Raw genomic sequence first — 27541 nt, 5'->3', positions numbered from 1 at the left:
CAGGTGAAAAAGTTGAAGCCGCAGCAAGACCTTTGCTATTAAGCCTTTTGTAGGCTTCGGCAGACAATGTTCTGGAAAGGCTGTGTTTTTCTTTGGTTTGATTAGGCTACGATTTAATCTTTAAACATTATGGTTTCAGCAGTTCGCTTAAACATTGGAGGCTGCAAAGTCGGGCTGCAAGATTTCCCGACACTTGTTTAAGATGCCAAACTTCACAGTAAGGAGAAAATAATTCCACAGTATTTAGTGCCTCGTCAGTCTCAAAAATTAATAGTGAAGGAGCAACGCGAATTAAGTCCCAAAAAAACATCTCATAGGCCTATATTTTACATTTTCAAAAACGTCCGGAATTGGAAGTCGGTCAGTGGAGTGTAATGAAGTGTCTCATTCACTAAGCACAAAAGGTCGGAAAACAGTGGAGAAAACAGCGATTGCTTAAATAGGCTACTAATGGTTTACATTAGTAATTTAATGTATGTGACAAATAAATTCATTGATTAAATAGATAAAGAAGCCAATACTCCGAAGCTCAAAATTCAGGAAAGTGGCTCCGGTGTCGCAAGTGCACAAGAACAGTTATTTGAAAGTTAACCTAATGAATTTGTGCGTGCGCGTGCGATTTCATGAAGAACCGGGACAATTGGCATTCGGTGAAAGATGCACACCTATGACTCATTATATTCGCGCGCGCCCTCTCGCCCACTGTTGCTTCGTTTTCCCGATTTACACACGTGTCTGGAGATGGAGTTTTCAGAAATCTCCACTCTGCCCCGAGTTTGCGAAAGTAGCTGTTTTCAGTGACTGAAACCTCCGTATAGGTGTGAATGAGAGGTGCAACCGAATAAATAAATATGCGTCTTTTTTATCCGGCTACATGTAGGCTATCACTGCGCAAAGCCTCTAATGTTGAAATGGTAGTAATATTTGTTAAAATAATAGTAGGCTAATTTCCACATTAATCGGTAAAATGGCCCAAGGGATGTGATGGGGGGATGGCCGTTTTATAAGGGGAATGATTTGAGATTTTTATTTCAGAAGGGGGAAGCCTCCCCCTACACCCCCCCCCCCCCCCCCCCCAACTTGAGTACTGCGTATAAGGCCACCGGACATAGGCCCTTCGATTTCCATCACTAGAGCGCGTCAAATTACTTTCGGTTTTGCCAGCATGGACGCGCTTCTTTTAAATGAAGGCACAGATGTGTCAGACATCGACAAAACGGTAAAGAATAAGTGGAGATGGGCTTGGCGAAAATGAAATGGGCAATAATGGCAAGCCATTTAGTTCATGGTGCAAAAAGATGAGAATGGCAGGTGTGCGCTTTTATGTAGTTTGCCATAAAAAAAAAAGTCTATGGAAGCAATGGCAAAAAACTAGATGCCTTTGGCTTCACTGCGAAGAAGCAGAAAAAGTGAACTTTCACTTTACTTTTCTTGCAAGTTCTTTCTGTTCCACTCTTTTGAACGCATGGTTCAAGTTCAACTGCACTTGCACTTTTTGAAATTGTTGAAATAAATTTGCACTTTGCGCTGAAAACTTGATGTTTCATCATTTATAGCCAGTAATGACAATGGTCAAGTCTTGCCTTAGCTTTAGTCATTGTTAAAATTATGTAAATGTACTATAAGTAGGGACCTAGGGGATAATGGACAACACGGCGTTTAAAATTTGACGCATTGCTGATGTGGTAGGGGCCAACGACATGGAGCTTTTTTTTCAGTCAGATGATTTTTTTTTTTTGCTTTAATCCATGCGATAGCTGGAAATTCACATGAACATAGATCTTGTCTTTACTCTGACGGGTCAGATGATTGAGAGTGAGAGTTCATTCAATCCCCATGAAACTGAAAGCGGTCGGCTCGATAACACTTCCTGGTAAGTTAAAAACAATTCTGCTCAAAGGCTAATGATCTGTTGAAAGAAGTATTATTTTTGTATCATACATTGAAAGTTCATCATAGATCTAGCTAAAGTCCGTTGCAAGCTAGTTTTTTTTTGCTGATATTTTTCGAGATTGATTGAGATACAATGCTTACAGAGTCCAAGATGAAAACATTCAAAATGGCGAAACGAGTCAGAATTATGATAATCAATAACTGATACACCCAAAATTATAATACTAATCCTTACCTCGGCTTTCAGTCGCTTAGCGAATGCACCTCGGCATTTTTCCGCATGAGGCCCATGGTAAAACCACACTTCCAGGAGGGGCTGCTGTCTGCCTCCCAAGCCGGCCAAGAGCGCTCCTCGTCGGGCACGGCCAGGCAGGCGAATGCCCTGGTCCGTCCGCCCTGTCTAAAAAATAATGGTACAACTCCGAGTGAAGGTATCAATGCGCTGTCGAAGCGCGCAGAAGGTGTTAGTACGCCTGTCATTATAGTGCGGACTTTCCATAGCATAGAAAATCGCCACGTTTCAATTTGTGTAACTGAACTTTGTTTCATGTCACTGGTCATATAAACCTATGTAAACAGGAAAAATGTGGAAGAGTTTGGTCGCATCTAACTACAGCCCCAAAAAATACCATTGGCCATGCTGAGCCTAGCTACATTGCTAACAGGAGTAACAGCGCGTCTGACTGACTGGGAGGTCGCAATACACCATGATGTTCAATGTACGTTAAACACTCTAAAAACGAAACAATTTTCTTGTCATCCAAGACACAAAAACTATTTTGTCGCATTCGTCATCATCACGATTCACACTTCTCCATATTCATCTACCCGCTTGTGCTGTACCCGAAAGTTTTTGTGACGTATGATCACGTGACAGCGGCTCTTCCGGTTGTAAAATATGCATATCGGAGCTCGAGCAGAAATGCCATATAATCATCACGAATATAACGATTTTGCTGAATTTAATAGATAATTTTGTATTTGTTGATGCAATTATTTCATATTTTTAATGGAAAGAAACTGATATAGCATGCATTTCTGTTTCATGTCCCATGTCCTTTAACTTCCATTACGCAGTGTATAATCACTTGCCCCTTGACCCCAACTCCCAAAAGAATCCTGCTCAATGCTGCAGACATTTGACCAAACCTATACTGTATGCTCCAGCTGAAAGTTTGATCCCACTCACTCCCATAGATACTTTTGCTTGAATACAACCGGTGTAGGTGCAGTTCCGAAGAAAATAATTTCATCCTACTGTACATGCGTATATATGTATAATGACAGTAAATGTTTCTTCTTCCTGCAGTCCTCGCTAAAGGCAAGCAAAAAGAAGAAACGAACATCATTCAAACGCAAATCTAGCAAGAAGGGAGCAGAGGTAGGATCTTTCTTTTTTTTTTAACCAGCTTTAATTTGTAAACACAATCTGCCTTTTCCTATATTGAAAGCACTTTTCCTAAACTCTGCTTATAGGAGTCTCGATGGAAGCCATTCATCGTGAGGCCCATTCCTTCACAGCTGATGAAACCACTGCTAGTGTTCGTTAACCCAAAGAGTGGAGGAAACCAGGTCAGACAGACACACACACACACCCCACTAAATCAAACGTAATCACAGAGACTGAATCACTGAGCTTAACAGCAGCAATCAATTCAATCAAGCTTTCGTCCTTTCAGAATAATTTATATTAAAAACAGTTTTCACGTCTTGTTTCTGTGTGTGAACTTGGGTTCCTTTGAATATTGATGCCCTTCTAGCAAGATGCACATTCTAAATCATGAAAGTCAGGTCCATAGTTTTTACATCTCATCCGTGAGAGTTCTTGGCACTAATGACAGTTGGTGAAACAATAACTTTTAGTGTATTAAAATCTGACAAAACATCACTTTCCAACAAAATAATTTCCACTTAGAATGTAAACAAACTGGGGAAATGACAGTAGCAATTTGTGAAAAAAATGCTGCTATAATAATTCTTGAAAAATGATAAAGATACATTCTTACCGTCACATACTTTAATTCCATATTTTGTTGCTTTTTTGTATTTTTTGGGGTTTTGTTTTTGAGCAGAGTTTTTATTTCATCCTCGGTTGGTTCAGCAACACGTTCCACCATTTTGTTTTTCTCAACTCGCTGTATATGAGCTGATATCCTAGTAGTAGCCAAATAGAGCATGCAGTTACTCATATCCAGTGAATGTGGATAGAATAGATATATGTAGGGGAGAGCGGGGTAAGATGAGCCAGGGGGTAAGATGAGCCACCCCCTGTTTCTAAGAAACAGTAAACAAATGTGACCATGTGACCACATTCAAAGGGGGGCGGGACCATTTACTTACACTTGTGGAGAGGAGCACCACATGTCAAACTAGGTGAGGGAGATATTTATAAAAATGTGTTTTTGTGCTTTCTAAGTCAATTCCATGTTTGTCCACAGTGAAGATGATTTAGAGAAGACAAAAGTAGAATAATATTTAGACACATTAGGGTTAAGTTAGTGGCTTTCTAAGCTATGATATGAATGCTAATAAAAATAATTTTGATTAGCCTAATCCCCTTTATTAGCATTTTTCTACAAAATGGTGGCCACGGAGTAAGATGAGCCATTAGATGTGGGGCAAGTTGAGCCACTGGCTCAACTTACCCCATTGGTGGCTGAGCTTACCCAATATGGATGACACTTAAGTTTTCACATTTACTGGTCATATATGACAACAACAACAACAAAAAATAAACAAACAAATAAATAACATATTAATATAAATAATATGTTTAAAAGGTTTTTAATAAATAAAATAATGCCCTCTGTTATTACAGGTGTGCATGATGCGCATGATGTGCATGATCTACGCATATCTCTCTCTATCCATCTATCTATCCCTCCCTATCCCATCTCATTCTATCACCTCTCTCTTCATCTCCCCTTCTCTATGCAACGGCCCTATCCCCCACTTGATTGACTTGACTTGATTCATTGATTGCATTTCTAATAATAAAAGTTGTTTACTTTGTTAACCTAACATGTTTTGTGTTGGCTCAATTTACCCCACACAGTGGCTCATCTTACCCCATGCATGGGGTAAGTTGAGCCACTTGACATTTTTTTTCAAGAGGTAATATCACTCTAACCATAAGAGCTTATCAATTATTTTTTGCTCATATAGTAACAGTACACTTTGAAATTTGGTATGGTGTGTAGACTGGAAGCAAAAATGGCTTTAACATGTAGTTATGATGAAAAATGTAAAAAGTGGCTCATCTTACCCCGCTCTCCCCTATCCCTAATTTCGTGTTGTACTTTATTTTTTTTATTTTATTTTTTTTACATACGAGTTACAGAATTCAAAAAACATTTGTCTTTCAGGGGGCCAAAATAATCCAGTCATTTATGTGGTATTTAAATCCCCGGCAAGTCTTTGACCTGAGCCAAGGTGGACCTAAAGAAGGGTGAGTTCATATTAAAAACTTTTTTTTTTAAATAAATTTGTATAAACATGGGGCTTCTGTGTTTTGGTCTTTTAGGTTGGAGATGTACCGAAAAGTTCACAACCTGCGTATCCTGGCATGTGGTGGTGATGGCACAGTAAGTGTGCATGCATATTGCATTTTTCATTTGTTTGTTTTTTTTAACATACAACTGAGTCCAAACTTGTGTCAACATTACTGTTAATCAGGACACTCTTTCAGTGCTGATACTAGAGTCAAATGGTATTTAAGTCTGCTACACTAATGCACACCAAGACGAAAATCTTAGTTATGGCATTTGAGTTATGGTCATGAAAAAAAAGGCCCCAAGTCTCATAATCCACAGTCCTGAATCACACACAACTTTTTCATGCATGTATCCTGGTTTGGCAGAGTAATTAAGATAGTGGATTAAACTTGGATGAGCTTCCAGAATATCCCCATATTTCACACACTGACATTTATCCACATTTATCCCCTGGAGGATTTCAGAACCACATAAAATCATGAGAAATATTAGGGAGTTTAAAAACCTCTCCACTCTCCTGTGGCAGAGTTTTCACTTTGGGTTAATTTTGCTTTGAGATTCATCTTGCAAATGATTACATACATGACTCCTTGAATGTCAGGCCAAGATCTTGTCCTTGGAAATTATTAGTATAACAGCATTATCACATTTCCATTTCATAAAGAAAAATCTAAAAACAATGTAAATACATGCTCTCTCACACACACACACACACACACACACACACACACTTTTATCATTATAGTGTTGGGGGTTAGTCATTAGTCTGTTTTATTGTAGCTTTCTATAGTTTCTCCTCCTTATCCAGATGGCTGATGTGGCACATATATGTACCTTATGTCTGTCTCCTCCCACAGCACACACCTGTTACAGACTGTCATTTAACCCCAGTCCCACATGTTACATACCATTTTTAAAAAAAATCTTTAGGAAATGTGCATTCCTCTCACAAACATTCCACAGAATTTCATTTCAGGTTTATTTATTTATTTTAATATATATGACAATAGGCATTATCACAAAACAGCTTTACAGAAATTCAGATGTAGATTTAAATCCCTGATGAGCAGATAGTAGGACTGTAAATAATTACAGTGAACAGTTGTGTAAAAAAAAAAAGGCTCAATTAAAGCTTAATGAAATGCACACACACTGAGTAATTTTTAATTAGCTCATCCGGCCGCAGGCCGGGCTGGATGAGCTTATGTGATCACGCGTCATCCGTCATCCATCCACAATTTACAAAAATCGCTCCTCCTCCTCCTACAGGATTGATCAGACATTGATCAAACTCACATACAATGTTCCCCAGGTAGGTGTGCATAAAAGTTGTCAAGATGGTGGCACCACCTGTCATATTTATGATTTTATGGGTGTCTGAAATTTCAAACTCGCACACAATAACAGTGGCCAGTATGAGCTACAGCCTCACTGAGGTTATTTTTATTTTCTGGTATTATTCTACTGTAGGTTGGCTGGATCTTGTCCACTCTAGATCAGCTGCAGCTGAACCCCCAGCCTGCTGTAGCTGTACTACCTCTGGGGACTGGAAATGACCTTGCCAGAACCCTCAACTGGGGAGGGGTGAGTGAGCCTGCTACAGCTTTTATTCAAATTCTTCCACAGGTTGAACACAAAAATTAATCTATTAATGTAGAATTACAAATGCTTAAATGAAATGTGTGTTCAGGAATGTTATGGCAACAATCAAAAACGTGAGGGATATTGAATGGAAAAATTGTTTAAGAAGAAATTTATCAAGACCCCTGAGTTTATGGGCATGACTTGAAGATCTGGAACAGTGACAGATCTTTGGGGTGGGGGGAGTCTGGTTCTGCAGTGACGAAATTACCAGAAGATTTTACCAGATTAATATTACCATAATATTAATGTAATGGTTTTCAAAATCATTTACAAATATAAAACACAAAATTTGCATTATGAAGACCAAGGTGTTATCAAAGCAAGTCCAGGGCAAAGTTCTGGAAAATTTTCAATCATGATTAAAAATAAATAAATAAATAAAATTAAATCCCAAACTTTGAACATCCTGCAGAATGCCATTAAATCCATTACAGTGTTTCCCCTAGAAAATGTTTGAAGGTGCGGTGGCAAGACCTGCGCTCAGATGTCCCACCCCAGTACAAGGATACGGGAGCATTCTGAGAAATTTTTTGACAAAACACACTCTAAAATGGTGACCCTTTGTAAGGGAATAAATGAATAAACCTAGTCTTGAAAGAACAACCATAACCTGCAGAGCAAGGCAGTTTAGAAAACAGTCAGGGAGACTAAATTCCCCCCACACCTAACCCCGGAGCGACCCCTTACCCCCACCCCCTGAACATAAATCTCACAACACATGATTACTACAAGTACACATTTATTGGAAATCACACATAAACATGTCAGTGGCAAAGTTTGCAGGCTGGCTCAGAGCACTTAATTTTCCTGTTTTTTTTTTTTTAAATAGCTCTAAGGCTTGCTCATAGGGGAACTCGCTGACTGGAGGTCCATTGATGCTGAGGCGCATGCATGCAGCCAGATGGTCCTCCTGCAGTCTGTTTCTGATGTCTGTTTTCACCTGTTAGGCATCAAACAGAACAGACTATATGAGCGAAATGAGGAATATTTATTGTGTGCCCATATTGTTTTTATATAGCAAAGTGTTATACTTACCCTGTTCATTGTGGAGAAATCTCTCTCACAATTCACGCTTGACACTGGCACGGTCAGGGCTATTGCTGCCAGCTTGCTTAAGGATGGGTACAGTTGGCACCACTCGTCATGCTGACATGCCAGTGTTTTCAAAATGTTAAGCTGATCCATGTTCTGAATTAGATCCACAAAGAGACAGACGGATGCAGAGTGAGAGACTGAGTCATTACTCAATCCTTAAATTGTAAGAAGAATTTTGTCAAGTAGGGCAATTTGACATCTTTCTTCTCCTCAACCTACCTTAAAAGCTCCAAGAAGAACATGCAGCTTAAAGGATGACCATTCCTGTAAGACAACATTTTCTGGTTGCTGTGTAAGGAATTTTCTGGAAAGAATCCTGAGGTAGTCTGTATTTCTGGTGTCGCTTTCACTGGCTGCTCCAAATACATGAAAGGCACCCAGTAGATCAAGGTTTTCAAACCTTCTTTCCAGGCTCCTCAGAAGGCCATCTACACGTAAATAAGGCTCCATCACCTAAATAGGAAATAAAATCCTTTTTTGTTGAAGTTCTGAGCCTGTCTTATAATGACACTGCCTCATTCACTAATCCAGAAAAAAATGTACCTGTCTCTGGAACCGTGAGCAGAAGTCCTCTCCGTTCTGCAGACTCACACTGCCTCTTCTATCCCTTTCCTCCTCATGACTGGCGATGTTAAAGCCACCCAGACCTTAAATTAACGTGGTTTTGATCATTTCTGATCTGATATGGCATTTCGCAGATGATCACACACACCCACTGATGTTCGGAAAAAGGGCTGTGTTTAAAAACTCGCGTCGGTGTTGTACTTTCTGCAACAGTGTATATTCGAATTAGGGATGGACATCACATAACCAATAGCCTAGATTAATCGATAATTGACCATTAAGAATTTCGTTAAGAAGAATGACGTTCATGTTCATCGACAAAAATGAATAGCCTATAGGTTGTTGCGTTGTGCGTAGTGCAAGTCTTCAAGCAATGAATTTCGCTGTCTGTCACGGACAAACATTTGGCCGTACCCTGGCTTCAGTTACCTACGAGCTTCCGTAGCGTAGGTCAGTCGCTTAAAAATCAACATGAAGCAGCACGGCGAAGTGTGGCGTGGGACCATTTTTAAATGTCCAAGTTTACTGTCATCACTATAATGGAGCGTATAAATACAATTCATCCACAACAAAAATGATGTAGCCTACCATTTGAACAGCGCGCACCGGAGCCTTGTAAAATGACGGTGGTGGTTCATCTCAATTCCAACTATCGACTCGGTGTTAGACTACGGACAAGAAGGAGCTGGAACATCTCATAGTAAAGCTAAGATAGTTAAATACAAACGTTATGGCTTTGGTTCTAAAAACACACCAAAGAGGGTCTGAAGTTTTGATATTTAGTGTATAGGCTATCAGATAGAACCTGTGGTTTGTATCCAAGGATGGCTCGCAAACCGCAAGATCTATAGTAAAACTAAAATATCTAAAAATAATTTATTACAAAGATGTGTTTTTATCATGAAAATAAATCGAAGAGGGTCTGAAATATTGATCTTAAGAGTATTTAGGCTTGTCTGTAAATGGGATGATGGCGTCGTCCGTTCACCTATATAGCCTATTAAAACACCGACGCCGGCCACTATGGGATACAATACGGCCGACGCCGGCCGCCATGGAATCTAATGGGATAAATTATAGCAATAATTATGATTACTTTAATATAAAGATGTTAATTATTATTCGATATTCATCGTTAATTCTCCCGACAATCGGCGAAGAAAACGTAATCGGATGCCCATCCCTAGCTCGAATGACTTTTATTTTGCACGAATGAATCTTACCTGCCCAGTTTCTTCATCTGTCGCCTTTCTGTTTTTGGCGAAATACTTCAACAAGCTCATTTGCAATTGAAAGATATCACGTTGACGTTATCAGTCGACTTAATTAAGCTCAAATAAAAACTAGCGCTCTGGCGATAGGCTGTAATGAAATCGAAAAAACTGCCCTTACATTTCTCACGAACTATATCTGGAAAATGCCAAACGATAATCTATCTAGAAGATCTATGTAGTTGTTTACATGTGGATATTCATCCCCTCAGTTTGTGAATGGACCACAGAAGACCCGGAGGCCAAATGAGACGTCTCAGCAGTAGTCAGTACTCAGTATGTAACATAACGTGGCCTAACATAGTTTTACATAACGTAATTATGTGACATAACGAAACATAATTTCAAGTAACACTGGAAATATAAGGTAACATAACATCTGCTGTCTACTTTTCAAGAATTGTTGCCAACACTTACCTTTCCCAATTTGACAGCTGAAGTGACAGCCGCGTAGCAGTTAGTTTACCTCAGGTTGGCTTAGCTATGCTGCTCCAGGCGGAACGTTGTCCAATCAGAGCCCACGGCGACCCGTGGAAACCAATCAAGTAACTGCTAGCTCGGCCAGTGGAACTGCGCTTCGCCCCAAACACAAAGACTGGGCAAGCAACGGAGAATGTAGTCGAATACATGTACAGTGGCAGCCATTGAATTTGTTCCACATTTCCGTGACTGGCCCTCAGCAGGCCCTTGGCCGTCCCCTGACTGGTTCGTGACTGTCTGCCGATTGGTCTGTGCAGATAATTTATCCCCCACAATGACGTAGTCAATGCAGTCCTGACTGGTGACGCCCCTAAGCAGCTTGTGTGAAAACCAGCTGCTATCCCTCATTTTTCCACGGGGAGGAGCAGTGATTGTCCGTTTCACAAAGCAGGTTTATCAAACGCTGAGAACAGCTGATTTCAGTTAGTTAATTCAACCCGGAGGACTTTCACCGGGAGTTAAAAAGCCATAAGATTTTAATGCGCTCATACAGCGAGTTTGAATATGTTTATATATAATTGAAATAAAAGATAGATTGATTGATTGAAGTGCGCATGCTCTCTACATAAACACTGTCTAGTGCAGCATAGGCATAAATAAATAAATAAATAAATAAATAAATACAGCCTCCGCTACTGTCTAGTCCCAGGGAGGCTCGGCGTAGGCCACTGATGAAACTATTTGGCTGTCCTACTACTAGGCAACTACTTGTCTAATACTAATACTAGGCCTTTTGTAGTAGTAGTAATAATGATATTTGCCTACTGAAAGGTGATCAGGTGAAAAGTTGAAGCCGCAGCAAGACCTTTGCTATTAAGCCTTTTGTAGGTTAAACAGGCTTCGGCAGACAACGTTCTGGAAAGGCTGTGTTTTTCTTTGGTTTGATTAGCCTACAATTTAATCTTTAAACATTATGGTTTCAGCAGTTCGCTTAAACATTGGAGGCTGCAGAGTCGGGCTGCAAGATTTCCCGACACTTGTTTAAGATGACAAACTTCATAGTAAGGAGAAAATAATTCCACAGTATTTAGTGCCTCGCCAGTCTCAAAAATTAATAGTGAAGGAGCAGCGCGAATTAAGTCCCAAAAAAAACATCTCGTAGGCCTATATTTTACATTTTCAAAAAAGTCCGGAATTGGAAGTCGGTCAGTGGAGTGTAATGAAGTGTCTCATTCACTAAACACAAAAGGTCGGAAAACAGTGGAGAAAACAACTATTGCTTAAATAGGCTACTAATGTTTTACATTAGTAATTTAATGTATGTGACAAATAAGTTAATTGATTAAATAGATAAAGAAGCCAATACTCCGAAGCTCAAAATTCAGGAAAGTGGCTCTGGTGTCACAAGTGCACAAGAACAGTTATTTGAAAGTTAACCTAATGAATTTGTGCGTGCGCGTGCGATTTCATGAAGAACCGGGACAATTGGCATTCGGTGAAAGATGCACACCTATGACTCATTATATTCGCGCGCGCCCTCTCGCCCACTGTTGCTTCGTTTTCCCGATTTACACACGTGTCTGGAGATGGAGTTTTCAGAAATCTCCACTCTGCCCAGAGTTTGCAAAAGTAGCTGTTTTCAGTGACTGAAACCTCCGTATAGGTGTGAATGAGAGGTGCAACCGAATAAATAAATATGCGTCTTTTTTATCCGGCTACATGTAGGCTATCACTGCGCAAAGTCTCTAATGTTGAAATGGTAGTAATATTTGTTAAAATAATAGTAGGCTAATTTCCACATTAATTGGTAAAATGGCCCAAGGGATGTGATGGGGGGATGGCCGTTTTATAAGGGGAATGATTTGAGATTTTTATTTCAGAAGGGGGAAGCCTCCCCTTACATTCCCCCCCCCAACTCGAGTACTGCGTATAAGGCCACCGGACACAGGCCCTTCGATTTCCATCACTAGAGCGCGTCAAATTACTTTCGGTTTTGCCAGCATGGACGCGCTTCTTTTAAATGAAAGCACAGATGTGTCAGACATCGACAAAACGGTAAAGAATAAGTGGAGATAGGCTTGGCTAAATGAAATGGGCGATAATGGCAAGCCATTTAGTTCATGGTGCAAAAAGATGAAAATGGCAGGTGTGTGCTTTTGTGTAGTTTGCCATAAAAAAAGTCTGTGGAAGCAATGGCAAAAAACTAGATGCCTTTGGCTTCACTGCGAAGAAGCAGAAAAAGTGAACTTTCACTTTACTTTTCTTGCAAGTTCTTTCTGTTCCACTCTTTTGAAAGCATGGTTCAAGTTCGACTGCACTTGCACTTTTCTCTTAACCACTGTTGTGCATTACTAAAGTATTGTTGAAATAAATTTGCACTTTGCGCTGAAAACTTGATGTTTCATCATTTATAGCCAGTAATGACAATGGTCAAGTCTTGCCTTAGCTTTAGTCATTGTTAAAATTATGTAAATGTACTATAAGTAGGGGCCGAGGGGATAATGGACAACACGGCGTTTAAAATTTGACGCATCGCTGATGTGGTAGGGGCCAACGACATGGAGCTTTTTTTTCAGTCAGATGATTTTTTTTTTTTGCTTTAATCCATGAGTGCAGACATCCCAAGTCTCCCGGAAGTTCCGGAAGTCTCCCGCATATTGATAGTGGCTCCCTGATGCCCGCAAATTAGAGAATATCTCCCGGAATCTAGAGCAAGTGAGCAAGAGCGTGCACGCGAAACATTAATATCTGCATCGTGCATATGACGGAGTGCGCGAGGGAGCCTGTATGTGTGCCTGTTCATGTAGCGCATGCTCAACAAAAACCATCCTGACTGGTTTACAGACATCCAAACTCATTTAGAACAGTGTAGAAATGAGCAGGAGAAAAACAGGGAGGGCTCGGAAAATGACTGCAGGCCAGAATCGAACCCAGGTCCCCGGATTTATGGTATGGCGCCTTATCCACCTGAGCCACAAAGTCCTGCTGGCATTGCTTTTAAATAGCCTACTTAAATCCTGAAAATGAGTCATGTAACGCATGTCTTGTGTGATCTGATCTCCAATGGTGAAATAAACCGGTTGTGATATGAGTACAGTCTGTTATTTTAGAAGATAAATTTAATATATAATTTAATATATAGCCTAATGAAAAATAATATTTTATAATATAATATCACGACATATTACTGTCTGTAACTGTTCGTCACTAAAGCGTTTTCTAAGATCATAATGTCTGATATCTCATCTCATTATCTCTAGCCGCTTTTATCCTGTCCTACAGGGTCGCAGGCAAGCTGGAGCCTATCCCAGCTGACTACGGGCGAAAGGCGGGGTACACCCTGGACAAGTCGCCAGGTCATCACAGGGCTGACACATAGACACAGACAACCATTCACACTCACGGTCAATTTAGAGTCACCAGTTAACCTAACCTGCATGTCTTTGGAGTGTGGGGGAAACCAGAGCACCTGGAGGAAACCCACACGGACACAGGGAGAACAGGCAAACTCCACACAGAAAGGCCCTCGTCGACCGCTGGGCTCGAACCCAGGACCTTCTTGCTGTGAGGCGACAGTGCTAACCACTACACCACTGTGCCGCCATGTCTGATAATATTATTATTATTATTATTATTTTTTTTTTTTACATATTAATATTACATCACTTTTAGCAATTTTAACAAAAGGTCTCCAAACTTTTTTTTTTCTCAAGACCACATTTACACCGTAATGTAATCATATGAAAAATACCATTACAGACTGGTGGAGCAGCGTGCCGAAAATAATATGTATTTGGTCCAAGGTGTGGGTTTTTTTCATACGTCGCTGGCTCTTTTGCCAGTAGTGCATCACTTGTGCAGGTCTGGGGTTACCCTGCAATTTTCGGGTTGTTCTATTATTATTAGGCTACCGCATAAAAGCGGTCACATTGTGTGCTCAATACCTGTATACAGCACTGAAATAAACGTTTTGCAATGAATAAGAAGTGTTTTGAGTTAACAGCATATTTTTAACACTAGAAGGCCCAAAGTGCAGACTTTAGTCTGCAATGAAATCCCCCCCAAATTTGTGAATAAGTCTAACGTACCATTACCTGCCTCCCATTGTTGTGTAAAGAAGCCTAATTATTGTGTTACCTGAGAAATAGCCTCTTTGTTTCTAACCCTAACCAGACTTCGTCACAACCAAGGCAACCAAGAAGGATCAGTTCTGACCCTAACCCCAAATCCTGGCTCTAACCCCAACCTGAGCTCACCCCTAACCCAACCCCTAGCCTTAGCCCCTAGCCCAAAACCTAGTCTCAAATAATAATGGAATAATAACCCAAATATAACATGGGGGTGCTGACCAGGCACTTGTGGAGCATTGAGGATGGGGCTTGGGAAGGACGGTGCACCCTGCAATAATAACAGAAGCACTGAACTTTGTGTACGCTGCCACAAATACACCTGTGGCAAATGTACCGTAGGAAAGACTCACCATGGGAATGTGGAAACTACTAGATGGGACAACTCTATGCTACATTTCTGTGCTTTGTATAGCCTCCATGTGTAGTGAGTCTGCTTTTCTTAGTGTGAAATAAATGTTTATTTTCTTCCTGAAGTTATACCGTCTGTAGTTTTTCCAAGCTGAAATTGTGTTTTTTGGGGCACTAATTCCAGTCCTCTGTCCTCTGACATTGTATTGAGGTATTTCACCTGACGTCACAGGGTCACGTGACGCCCCGGTGTCCGCCATTTTGAATGTCAAGCTAGCTAATGTCAACAACAGTAGCTGGTATGTTACTGTAGCAATGTTTACGTTCAGTCATTTGGATGACTGTTAAAACCTTTCAGTCTCAAGTTTTTCCTTTACTGGATTTACTATTTTACTGAGCTAGCGCGTGCGCTGGCCGGCCGGCCGGCAGGCTAGCGCACGCCGGCTCCCAGCTTGCCCGAGCGCCGGCCGGCCGGCAAGCTAGCGTGCGCGCCGGCTCCCAGCTTGCCCGAGCGCACTAGCTCAGTAAACTAGTAAATCCAGTAAAGGAAAAAACTTGAGACTGAAATGTTTTAACAGTCATCCAAATGACTGAACGTAAACATTGCTACAGTAACATACCAGCTACTGTTGTTGTTGACATTAGCTAGTGCTAACAGCTAGTTGCTAATACACTGCTACAACTACACCGACCCTAATAATACAGTTCTTAGTCATTGCCTGGTAACAGCAAATTTATAACGGGCCATGTCTCAACAGACTAAGAAGTTATTTCAATGACATTTAATAACATTTTGTTTATCCTGAGGACCGAAAGTAAATGAAAATGTGAACAAACCTTAGCTGTAATAAGATGGCGACCACCGGCTCCAGGGACGACCCGCTGATGTAGGCATGTTACCCAGCCTGACACAAAATATTTGTAGGCATCCAAACTCGTATACGCTTTCAGATCAATACCTGTGTATGGCGATGGGTTTTTAACGACATAGGTATACAGATCATGTGGGCTGAAGTCAGGTAAAGACGAGGGCTTCGTGTACTTCCGTACGTCAGTGAACAATCCTGGTGGAAGCAGGTAAACATTGTTCTCTAAGCCTGCTAACCTCAATTTTTGCAAATACCTCTCCCTCTGCTCGCCCTGTAAATGCCCTACGTCGCTGGATAGTGAAGGTGTTTTCTGCATCTTGCTCCTTTTTCTTTTATGTTTTTCGTTTGTCGCCTTCCTCGCATTCAAACTGATTTGAGCCGTGCCGTCCAAAATGGCAGCATCACATGACTTGGTCACGTGAGTGAAATACCACAATAAGCTTGGCAGAGTAAATTGTCACTGAAATTAGGGTGTAACCTAAAACCAAATTACCATTCATGAATAGCAACCTCAGTGGGGGGTGGAGTGGCTGTTCCAATACAATGGAGACAGTTAGCACCTTGAGAGGAATACACAATTTTTGCAGAGAGGAGGGGACATGCAGCAGAAGTGAAAATCTCTGGGCCTTTTTAATGAACCGTGTTTATCACATACGGTAACACATTATTAACAAAGAAAGAAAAAAAAACAATGCCAAGGATCAGGAAAAGAACCACAGCGCTGTGATTAGTTGGGCTATCAATGACTGACAGAGCCCCGGCACGTAACTAAGTATTATAAAGTTAAAAAATATTATTTTTATTGAAAAAAACAAGAATGTAATGATTTCTAAAATTTCTAAAATGATTTTACCTAACGCAATTTTCTGCTTTAATCCACATTTGCTGGTGTTGAGCGTTTTTTTTTTTTTTTGCTTCTCAAAATCATCTCATCACAGATCACTCGCTGCTGTGTGCGAGCTTCCCTGCCCCCTATTTGTTGAAAATCTTCTGTAGATGTCGGGGTTTTATATTGATTTATTATTATTATAATTGTTAATAATTAAACGTGATAAATCTGGTTATTAGGAACAAAGGAGGGCATAGTGGGAAATGATACGGTAACTGTCTCTTGTCGGTTCAAATACGATACTGTTTTGTGATTACACTGTACCGGTTAATAAAAATAGACAAATGGCATGAACCTCTCTACTGTCTCTTATTACACTAAAGAAAGGGCCTGGCCGAGTCATTGCGTATTACTGAAAAAAAGAAAGAACGAATGATACACGGATTGTGTATCATTCGTTCTTTCCATTTTTAATTGGCAATCAAAAAATGAAAAAAAAATTGTTTTTCATTTCAATTTTAGGCTCATATAAAAAAAATGAAAAACCAGTCTTTCATTTTTTTGTGTTAAAATAAAAACAAATAACAAAATAACCAGTCACTTTTTCATTTTTTGATTTTTGATTGCCATTTGAAAATAGAAAGAAGGAATGATACACTGATTCATGTCCTCTAATAAAAAGCAAAGTTGGTCTGACACAGTATGTTGAAAGCGACAAAATGAATGCCATGTTGTTATTGTTATCATTATTTATTATTACTATCAGTGGTCGAGTTGTAAAATCAAACCGGGGGGATGGTGAAATTTTTAGTCGCGTGTCGACCCATCGGTCGGTCCGTCGGTGGGAAACTGGTTTGCTTTTAGGAGGGTTTGCATACAACGTAGGTCTGTGGACCTTGTTCATTTACCAGACATACAGTATTTTGTGCTGATAAAGTGTGTAGTACACACTGTGTACCCTTTTTATTGTTGTAAAAAAACATAATACACTGGTATTTTACTGTAAAACATGCACAGTGTGGATGTCGTGTCATATTTAGTCAGTCTCCTGGCTGACATACCTACCACATTCTCCATATTAGGGTGAAATGCATATGACAAATTTGAAGTGCAACTTCATAGTCATGGTAGGCTCCTTTTAAATCATTTGGTAAATAATTTATTAAAACCTCAGCAGGCAATGTAAATGAACAACTGAATCTTTTCATATCAAGTCAATAGAATTTTTATTCAAAGCTGAACATTGGGAACATTGAATTAAATACAGAGGTAGGTAGGTAACCAATAAGCTAAAACAAGCAACAGTAAATTGTAAATCTTCAGCTGTTGGTTCTCCTGCTTGCTCCTGCTCCTGTATTGTCTCCCACTCCGGGTCCTCCAGCTCCTGTCGCACTGTGTTGCTGCTGACTGTCATCTGGAATAAAGAGCAGTGGATAAGATAATTAAATATAATTATAATGTTATTTCTGATTTATTTATTATCTGAACGAGGATTTGAGCTTTGAAAAATGACCGGATTCTTTCTGTAACGTTGATTCCCGCTGTTATCTAGGTCACGTGACACCTTAACATTGACGGTTACCAAGGAGCTGCCTTGGATACTTTGATACTTTGCTTCGATACATACCAGCACTTTGATACATACTGGATACAAGCTAGCAAAATGAGTTAAAAGCAAGCATCTTTGGAAAGTTTCTTTGGAAAGGGGAAAAGGCCCATTGAGGAGACAGAAGAAGAGCCTATGACGAAGAAAAAGAAAGCTGCATTTTAGCAGACACTTTGCCAAGTCCTACACCAATCCTGCTCTGCCTTACATGTTGTGACCGGCTCTCTAATGAGGCAATGAAGCCTTCAAAACTGCTAGTGTCATTTATTTTAGCCTTCCTGTCTTGAATAACACTTTTTGTTGCCTGAAGAATAACAAACGAACGTCCAGGCTGATTAAATTAATGGCCTTATACAAGAAATCAAAGCTAACATGAACCTGAGTAAGCTATCGATAGCTGGATAGACTCCAAACTAACATTCATTATGATAGCTGTGTTGTTATCCGCCGCCCACAAATTAGGCTCCATATCGGTAACTTTACAGCATGATAGTGGGCTCACAGAAAGTGTGACTGATATTCGTAACTCTTGACTTACCTCCTGAAATGTTTTTTTCTTGCGATCTTAAATCCGAACTTGCTTAGGTCTTGCTGTCCACTCCACTTGGCCATGAGGCTGCAATCCACTGCTGTCACTGATGCCAAATGAAATAAAAAATAACGGAACTCCAACTGAATGTCACCTCCTCAAACGCTTCGCTTGTGCGTGCCCTCTCTCGCGGTAGCTTACTGTATACTCAGTTTCAGCAAAGCTACGTGGAATGGCATTTCTAATTCCAATGTTAAATAGAAGTAATGTCCACATTTATTGATAAAATTGCTCAAGGGAAGGGAGGGGGGATGCCCATTTTAGAGGGGGGATGATTTTGACCATTTTTTATTCCAGGGGGGATGGCATCCCCCCATCCCCCCTCAACTCGAGTGCAGATTACTATTATATTGAGATAATAATAATTAAGAGATCATCAGCTTAACATTAACAGCTTAATATATTAAATGAATAGGATGTATGAATAAATTACTTGATATATACATGCACATGCAATTTTTCTGTTTCATAGACGCAGAGATGATGATGGACTGTCGCCGAGGATCATGGGAAGGCTAATGTAGCGTGGGGAATAGAGAAAATCAATAATCATAAATTAGAGTTATTATTTCGTTTTGGTTTCCCTGTTTATTATTTGTTCTGTTTTGAGTTGGAAAAAGGAAAACAAACACCAATCCCTCATTTTTTGGTCATACAGAAAAACAGGAAAACGAAACATTGAGTGTTTTTTTTTGTTTTTCAGATTGAATGGAATACTTGAATGATCGGATGATACAAGGACCTACATGTAACACTAAAAAGTGCACAGTGCTTCATTGCAAGAGTCATTTTTTTAAAATATTTATTTTTGAGCGAGTAAACCCAAGGCAAGAATCGAACCATATTTCAGGAGTTACCAGTACAGGACATGTGCAGTAACCACCAGACTACCAAGACCCACAGTTTCGTCTGCTCCTGCACTGAAAAAATAGCCTACCGTATAGAATTTACCCAATAAATCTGAGGTAACAATTTGCATTGACTTGTTTGGGGTAGATTTAATTCCATATATTGAGTATAAAATAACTGAAATAAAAAGCTATGAAATACTTAAATTGGGTAAAATTTACCTCACATTTATGTATCTATTCTACAGCTACTTTCTCATTGAAATCGGGAAGTGCAGGACAACAAGCTTCACACAACATTTCAAGATTTTTTTTTAATGAGAGAAGCGCCATCTAATGGCGACACCATGGAATCGAATGAATGGGCGTGTTTAGAATTAAAATAGGGGAGGAAGGGGGGTCTGAGCCATTCATGGCAGCCCCCGGCGTTCAGCTGGGAACTGCACGGCAGTCGCATGGCAGTCGCATGGCGTGCGGTTGGAACGGGAAAAATTCAATTGCTGCTACTGTAGCTCCTAGGGGTATTCCTGAAGGTGCGGCGGCCCACCGCAGCCAATTGTACATAGCGGAAACACAGCATTATTTAAAAAATGGAACAAACATGGCACAGTCATGACTCTACCTAGAAAACACCATACAACAAAAGTCAGTAGGTCAATGACTGGTGAAGGGACAACCATAGGCCAGAGCTGGAAAAAGTGACAGTGGCTGTTGGAAACTCCGTTAATACAGACGTGGACAAATTTGTTGGTACCCTTCCACGAAAAAAAAAAAACCACAACTATCTCTGAAATAACTTGAAACTGATAAAAGTTGATGGCATCCATCATTGTTTATGCCATATTAAACACAAATCAGACTTTGCTTTTGGTTTTTAATTCAACTGAGTATTTTACAAAGCAAAACAAATGAAAATGGCATGGACAAAAATTATGGTACCCTTAACTTAATATTTTGTTGCACAACCTTTAGCAGCAATCACTGCTAACAAGCAATCTCTGTATCTCTCAGTGAGGCTTCTGCATCTGCCAGGAGGTGGTTTGGCCCACTCTTCCTGAGCAAACTGTTCTAGCTGTCTCAGGTTCTAGCTGTCTCACTGTTCTAGTTGTCTCACTGTTCTAACTGTCTCACTTCTGCATCTGCCAGCAGGTAGTTTGGCCCACTCTTCCTGAGCAAACTGTTCTAGCTGTCGCAGGTTTGAATGGTGCCTTCTCCACACTGCATGGTTCAGCTCTTTCCAGAGATGTTCAATCGGATTCAGATCAGGGCTCATAGAAGGCCACTTAAGAATATTCCAGTGTTTTATTCTTCAACATTCTTGGGTGCTTTTTAGCTGTGTGTTTTGGGTCTTTATCCTGTTGGAAGACCCATGACCTGTGACTGAGACAGAGCTTTCTGACACTGGGTAGTAAGTTTTGCTCCAGAATGCCTTGATGGTCTTGAGTCAAGTCAAGTTTATTTTTATAGTGCTTTCAACAATAGACATTGTTGCAAAGCAGCTTTACAGAATTTTAATGACTTTAAACATGAGCTAATTTTATCCCTAATCTAATCCCCCTAATCCATCCCCAATGAGCAAGCCTTGAGATTTCATTGTGCCCTGTACAGATTCCAGGCACCCCATGCCAGACATAGCAAAGCAGCCCCAAATCTTAACCGAGCCTCCTCTGTGTTTCACAGTAGGTATGGTGCTCTTTTCTTTGAAAACTTCATTTTCAGCTATCAGCTATCCTACAGGGCCCAGGGAGCAGTTGGGGATTAGGTGCCTTGCTCAAGGACACTTCAGCCCAAGGCTGCCCCATGTTAACCTAACTGCATGTCTTTGAACTGTGGGGGGAAACAGGAGCATCCGGAGGAAACCCATGGAGACACAGGGAGAACATGCAAACTCCACACAGAAAGGCCCCTATTGGCTGCTGGGCTCGAACCCAGAACCTTTTTGCTGTGAGGCGACAATGCTAACCACTACACCACCATGCCGCTTCCTCTGGTCTATGTTCAATGTGGTGCACACAACGATAGCAAACGGCAGAGTTATGACTTTTCACCATTTAAATAGACTGAATGACTGATTACAAGATTGAAGACACTGGTGATACTAATTAAGGTTAAGCAATTAGTTTGAAATATCACTATAATCCAGTTATTTATCATCTTTTCTAAGGGCACCAACAAATCTGTTCAGGCTATTTTAGAATATCTTTGTAAGATAAACAATAAATAATTTCTTTTCACACTTTTTTTTTTTGCTTTACTCTATGATTTACCAAAGGCATGCAAGTATATGTGTAAAAATTGCATTGAATGTCATGACTTCAAGAGGAATAAAGTATTGTTTCAACAAGCTGTGAGGGTACCAACAAATTTGTCCACACCTGGATGTGGCAAAAAGGTTCTGAGTTTTATTCTCTTTTTGGCCTTGGCACAGAAAGAAAGCTGCATTTGGCAGAAACGCAACACTGCACATAACCCTGAGAACGCCATCCCCACAGTGAAGCATGGTGGTGGTAGCATCATGTTGTGGGGGTACATTTCATCAGCTAGGACTGGGAAATTGGTCAGGGTTGAGGACACTATGGATAGAGTCAAATTCAGGGCAAATCTAGAAGAAAATATGTTCTAGTCTGCAGAAGACTTGAGGTTGGATTGGAGTGGATTCTGCCAGAGCAGCAATGTAGTGGTTCAAAACCAAGAACTTGAAAATATTACAGTGGTCCAGTCAAAGCCCAGACCTCAATCCAAGTGAGAATCTGTGGCAAGATTTGAAAATTGTTATTTTCCAGTGGTCTTCATTTGTTCTGACAGAGCTTGAGCAATGAAGAATAGGCAAAAATATTAGGGTTCAGATGTACAAAGCTCATAGAGACCTTATCCCACATGTGTAATTGCAGCCAACGGTGGTTTAAATAGGTACTGACTTCCTGGGTGCTAATACTTATGCAACCAACAAATGTCTGCTTTTTGTTTGTTTAATGTTTGTCGCAACAAAAGTATCTTGCATGCTGCAATCATTGTTTAAATCAAATGATTAAAAGGACCAGTTACGTCCATTCACGTTCCAGGCTGTAACACTGCAAAATCTGGAATAGTTCAAAGGAGGTAAATATAGCAAGGCACTGGAACTTACACTGAAGAGACAAGTTTGTGGTTTATTCTTGTTCTTCTTAGTATAATTTCCACACAGGAGTTTTGAGGTTTGAAATGTTTTCTCAGAGCAGAAATAAATGTTCACCTAACTAAATCCATCATGATCATTTCTCCTCTGAGAACACATCTCATTATCTCTAGCCGCTTTATCCTGTTCTACAGGGTCGCAGGCAAGCTGGAGCCTGTCCCAGCTGACTACGGGCGAAAGGCGGGATACACCTTGGAGAAGTTGCCAGGTCATCACAGGGCTGACACATAGACAACCATTCACACTCACATTCACACCTACGGTCAATTTAGAGTCACCAGTTAACCTAACCTGCATGTCTTTGGACTGTGGGGGAAACCGGAGCACCCGGAGGAAACCCACGCGGACATGGGGAGAACATGCAAACTCCGCACAGAAAGGCCCTCGCCAGCTATGGGGCTTGAACCCGGACCTTCTTGCTATGAGGCAACAGCACTAACCACTACACCACTGTGCCACCCTTGCATAATGTCCTCCCTCTGAAATATTGGATACACTTTGTGAAATGTACAGAGATCCTTTTCAAAAAGTTAACAGCAGTTTTAAATTTTAAAATCAATTTAGATGTTTGGCTAGAAGTTGTTATGAATTGTTTGTTTTTAGCTTGCTGATGTTTAAAGCTCTTATGCTTGGATTCAAATCACATCAGGGGATGACTAAAGTTTTATTACATGTAATGAAGCCTAAACAAGATGTGATATGTGTGTGTGTGTGTGTGTGTGTGCGCACGCTCGCTTGTACAGGGGTACACAGATGAACCAGTGTGCAAGATCCTCTCTCATGTGGAGGATGGGAACATTGTGCAACTTGACCGCTGGAACCTGCAGGTGGAGCCAAACACAGAGGTGGGACCAGAGGAGAAAGATGAACAAGTGACTGACAAGGTAGGCCCCTCTCACCTCTTCACGCATGCTTCTTAAATTCAAGTTTATTTAGATTTTGTTTATATTTTATTTTGCTAAGTTTGTCAGTTTTATTCTATGTATTCATGTGGCATATCACTGACTACATTGATGTATTGTTTTGTTTTTATTTCACAGCTTCCCCTAGATGTTTTTAATAATTATTTCAGCCTGGGCTTTGATGCTCATGTAACTCTGGAGTTTCATGAGTCTCGAGGTTTGTGGAATAGTATCAGTCTTACTTTAAAATATATGTGTGGTTGGGGTATGGGGGATAGGGGCAAGTTGACTGACACTAATTGAAACACTGTCCTTTGTATCTTTTCCCAGAGGCAAACCCAGAAAAATTCAACAGTCGCTTCAGAAACAAGATGTTCTATGCTGGGGTGAGTGAGACAATGAAAGATATCCTTATATTACACTAAAACACATACACTAGCTGGCATTTCGTCACACATCTTTTCAACACGGCCATTGGAATGCTATCAGCAGCAATGATTGTGAGGAAACGCATGCCAAACAGTGCCAGACACCACATGATACAATATGGTTGTTTTGTTCTCATAACCACATATTTTACATTATACTACAGCTCTGTTGAATTTGGGTATCTGGTAGTTGAATTTGATTCTGTGGCAGCACAACTCCAGCATAATGTCAGCCACAAGGCAAATCGCACGTTTATATAAATGTGCTTGTTCTAATGTGATATTATTATATTAACAGCTCATTCAAAAGGAACTTGGATGCCACGTGCTCAAATAATGTAACCCTACCAATAAGTGGATAATAAAACAACAACTCTTATTTAACAGTGAAGGCATTTCTTTGGTGAGGTTTTCATTAAGGAGATGTTTAACATTTATGAGAGAAGACTTGAGTCAGTGTCCACACTTTAAAGTAAAGCTGTTCCACAGGGACACTTCAGGACTTTGCATTTCTGTGACAAACAGCAGTTGTGTCTTACTTTTAGCTTTAAGTCAAAAGAAAAATGAGAAGCAGGTGAGAGAATAATTGTTTATCGCTGTTACAATGAAACATGTTATTCCTTGCATCAGCATTACTGCTCGCAAATCAGATTTGCAGTGTGCAATATTTAGACAGATAAATGATTATGCATTTTGAGGACTGTTGAAAATTGAAAGCAGGTTAAGCAGATAGTGTGACTCACGTTGTTACAGTAATTGCAGTGGCGCTCATGATAAAGGCTGATGGTGATTTGTACTGCTGTTTTCCAGACGGCCTTCTCAGATTTCCTCATGGGGAGCTCAAAAGATTTGGCCAAACATATTAAAGTGGTGGTGAGTGAGCAAGCTGTATTCTCATATCTGAGGACACTGTTTATCTTTTTGTGAAAATTAAAGTGCCTAATCATGGGAATGCATCAGTTTTTTAACATTTTGGGCCCATTTAGCTGAAGCCAATGAAGAGAAAGAGCTGAAAGGTTAGACACAGCATTATTTAGCTACTATAACAGAGAAATCGGCGGAAATGCATCACAAAGACAGTCATACAGGACTCTCTGTAGAGAGAGAGGTTACTGTACTAAAAATGCTGTCCATAGCTTGCATAAATGTGTGGAAGTCTGGGTAAGCCCAGATTGTGGGTGTATCTGAACTCTGACCAAAAAAAAAAAAGCTTTGTGCCAAAATTTGGTTTTCTACCTGTAACATAGTTTGACACCCGAGTTTAAAATATATATATACATACACATACAGGTATATTAAAAAAAAACATATATGTACTCCACAAAACCAAGGTGGAAAATATTTATTTAATTTTTATCTTGTCTTGGCTGGCTGCCTGCAGAGGTCATGTTGCGATGGAGCTAGTTTAACAAGCATGGTGGTAAAACTCTGTCTAAAGATGTCCAAAACCTTGCTAGCTAAGTTTCCTCAGGTGGCTGTAAGTCACAGCAAAAGAACATGAGCCTAATCAGTTCAGTTTGTAATCAGAATATCTGTGATGTTCCTGTACTACAGACAAATAAAATCTTTAAATGCAGTTTTCTCCCTTTTCGCTTTTGTAATCACATTTTTAAATGTTGTACATTTACTTGTGGTTGAGATGCACACAAGTGAGAAAACTAGTTCATTTCAGGAACACCTGTAGTTTTTACAACTATACATAGTAGAAAATGTTACCATGGGACAGGTTTTCCCAAGCTGCCACGCATCACGTCAGATCATAAACCTCATGCTATTTTCACTGACAGTGTGATGGTGCAGATTTAACATCTAAGGTCCAGGAGTTGAAGCTGCAGTGTTTGGTCTTCCTCAATATACCCAGGTAAGAAGCCCTTATTCTACTGCCTCCCCTTCCCCCCCCTTCCTGTCCTTCAGTATATAGAGGATGTGCAGTCACGTGACCCATCCGTGTTTACTCCGCCATATTGGACGGCTTCAGGATTGTTTACCTTGCGCGAGCGTAATAGATCCAGGGAGTAATCCCCAAGAAAATTAGGAAAATACCTCATCTACATCGCGCGATAACTTGTCTAAGTTTGTTCAGCATCTTGAAGGTGACGTGAGGCAGCGTTACGTGGAAAACTGTTCCAGGTTGGGGATTGCAGATCCGTACAACTTGCCGCAATCCTTGTTCAGGGAAATTCGGAGCTGCGGTGCCGGCGATTTGCCCGATCTGGCCTACCACGACATTTACAATTTTCTTGTTAATCGTGAATCATGTTACACTGGCAAAGCCCTCAAAGCTTACAAGAGCCTGGAAGCTTATAAAGATTTTGTTGTGGGATGGGTATCCCACCGTATACCTCTGGAAGGTTCCGAAGAAGAATGTCTACTTGATAACTTCACGGGTAAGTGGCATTAAGACGTTTATCATAAAGAGACTATGCAGGACGTTTTATCGTAAGAATGTTCGAAATCTAAACTCAGTTCCAGACAATGACAGGGTTGTAAATATCTATGTTTTTGTCTGAAAAAAAAAAATCACAAATCACCGACTATGCAGTTATCATTCAATCCGAAAATCAACTTAGGAGTACTAAGTGTGTAGTACTAGGAGTATTGAATTAGAAGATTACACCTACCTGATATGAAGTGTTCACTACAAATTCGGCTAGTAGAACTGGGGTACCAGTTTTCTCTTCGCACAGTGGACACCCATTTTGCACATCTCTCCTCGTCTGCGGGGAATCTATAAAATGACAGGCCCTCCTTTTGGCCCTGTCTATTGGTACAACCAAATGCTGAACAAGATCTAACCATTCTTGAAAGATCTACTCCCACACACTTGATAATTAGAATGGGTTCGTCTAAGTTCTGTGTGCGGCCATGCCGTCCAAGATGGCAGATAAACAAATATCACGTGACCTCGTGACGTCACGTGCACGCTCTCTATAGTCTTGTGTTTGTGTGTGTAGATACTGTGCTGGCACAATGCCATGGGGGAACCCAAGTGAGCATCACGACTTCGAGCCCCAGCGCCATGACGACGGTTGCATTGAGGTCATCGGCTTCACCATGACATCACTGGTACTTTCAAGATGCACTTCACATTGAAACACTCCAATCAAATAAACAATACAATTCTCATTTGGCAAATCAGAAATGCATACAAGTCGTAATATTTCAAGTGCAATAGCATGTTTTTTTGTTTGTTTGGTCAGGACACTTTTTGTTATATTTGATGAAGGAGAACATCCAAACTCTGTGAAATGATCCTGCAACCGATCATGAAAAAGAGACATTTGTAGAATGTCAAAGCAGAAAATTTTCCCCCTTTCTGGCGTTCTTGTCTATTCAGCACACGTACATGTCTTTTTGGGCTTTGCTTTAGATGTAAGGAAGGGGATTTGGGGTTTCAAAACTGCCAGCATCTCAGACTATATCTCTAATACTAACT

General features: G+C 40.4%; 1 protein-coding gene across 9 annotated transcripts in view; it reads left to right on the top strand.

Annotated features, from left to right (window-relative positions):
- Positions 1–27541, top strand: part of dgkza (diacylglycerol kinase, zeta a) — a 502369-nt gene that overhangs the window by 343108 nt on the left and 131720 nt on the right. For all 9 annotated transcript variants that reach the window (XM_060911482.1, XM_060911485.1, XM_060911483.1 and 6 more), the window contains 11 exons: positions 3203–3274; positions 3370–3465; positions 5259–5341; positions 5417–5477; positions 6858–6971; positions 23519–23659; positions 23816–23894; positions 24008–24063; positions 24916–24978; positions 25893–25966; positions 27060–27171. In XM_060911482.1, the coding sequence (XP_060767465.1) occupies positions 3203–3274; positions 3370–3465; positions 5259–5341; positions 5417–5477; positions 6858–6971; positions 23519–23659; positions 23816–23894; positions 24008–24063; positions 24916–24978; positions 25893–25966; positions 27060–27171 (951 nt within the window). The remainder of the gene's footprint in view (positions 1–3202; positions 3275–3369; positions 3466–5258; positions 5342–5416; positions 5478–6857; positions 6972–23518; positions 23660–23815; positions 23895–24007; positions 24064–24915; positions 24979–25892; positions 25967–27059; positions 27172–27541) is intronic.

The sequence above is a fragment of the Neoarius graeffei genome, chromosome 27 (genome assembly GCF_027579695.1).
Source record: "Neoarius graeffei isolate fNeoGra1 chromosome 27, fNeoGra1.pri, whole genome shotgun sequence".
NCBI classification, from domain to species: Eukaryota; Metazoa; Chordata; class Actinopteri; order Siluriformes; family Ariidae; genus Neoarius; species Neoarius graeffei.
The sequence above is the reverse complement of the archived record's forward strand: the minus strand, read 5'-3'. Positions and strand labels throughout refer to the sequence as shown.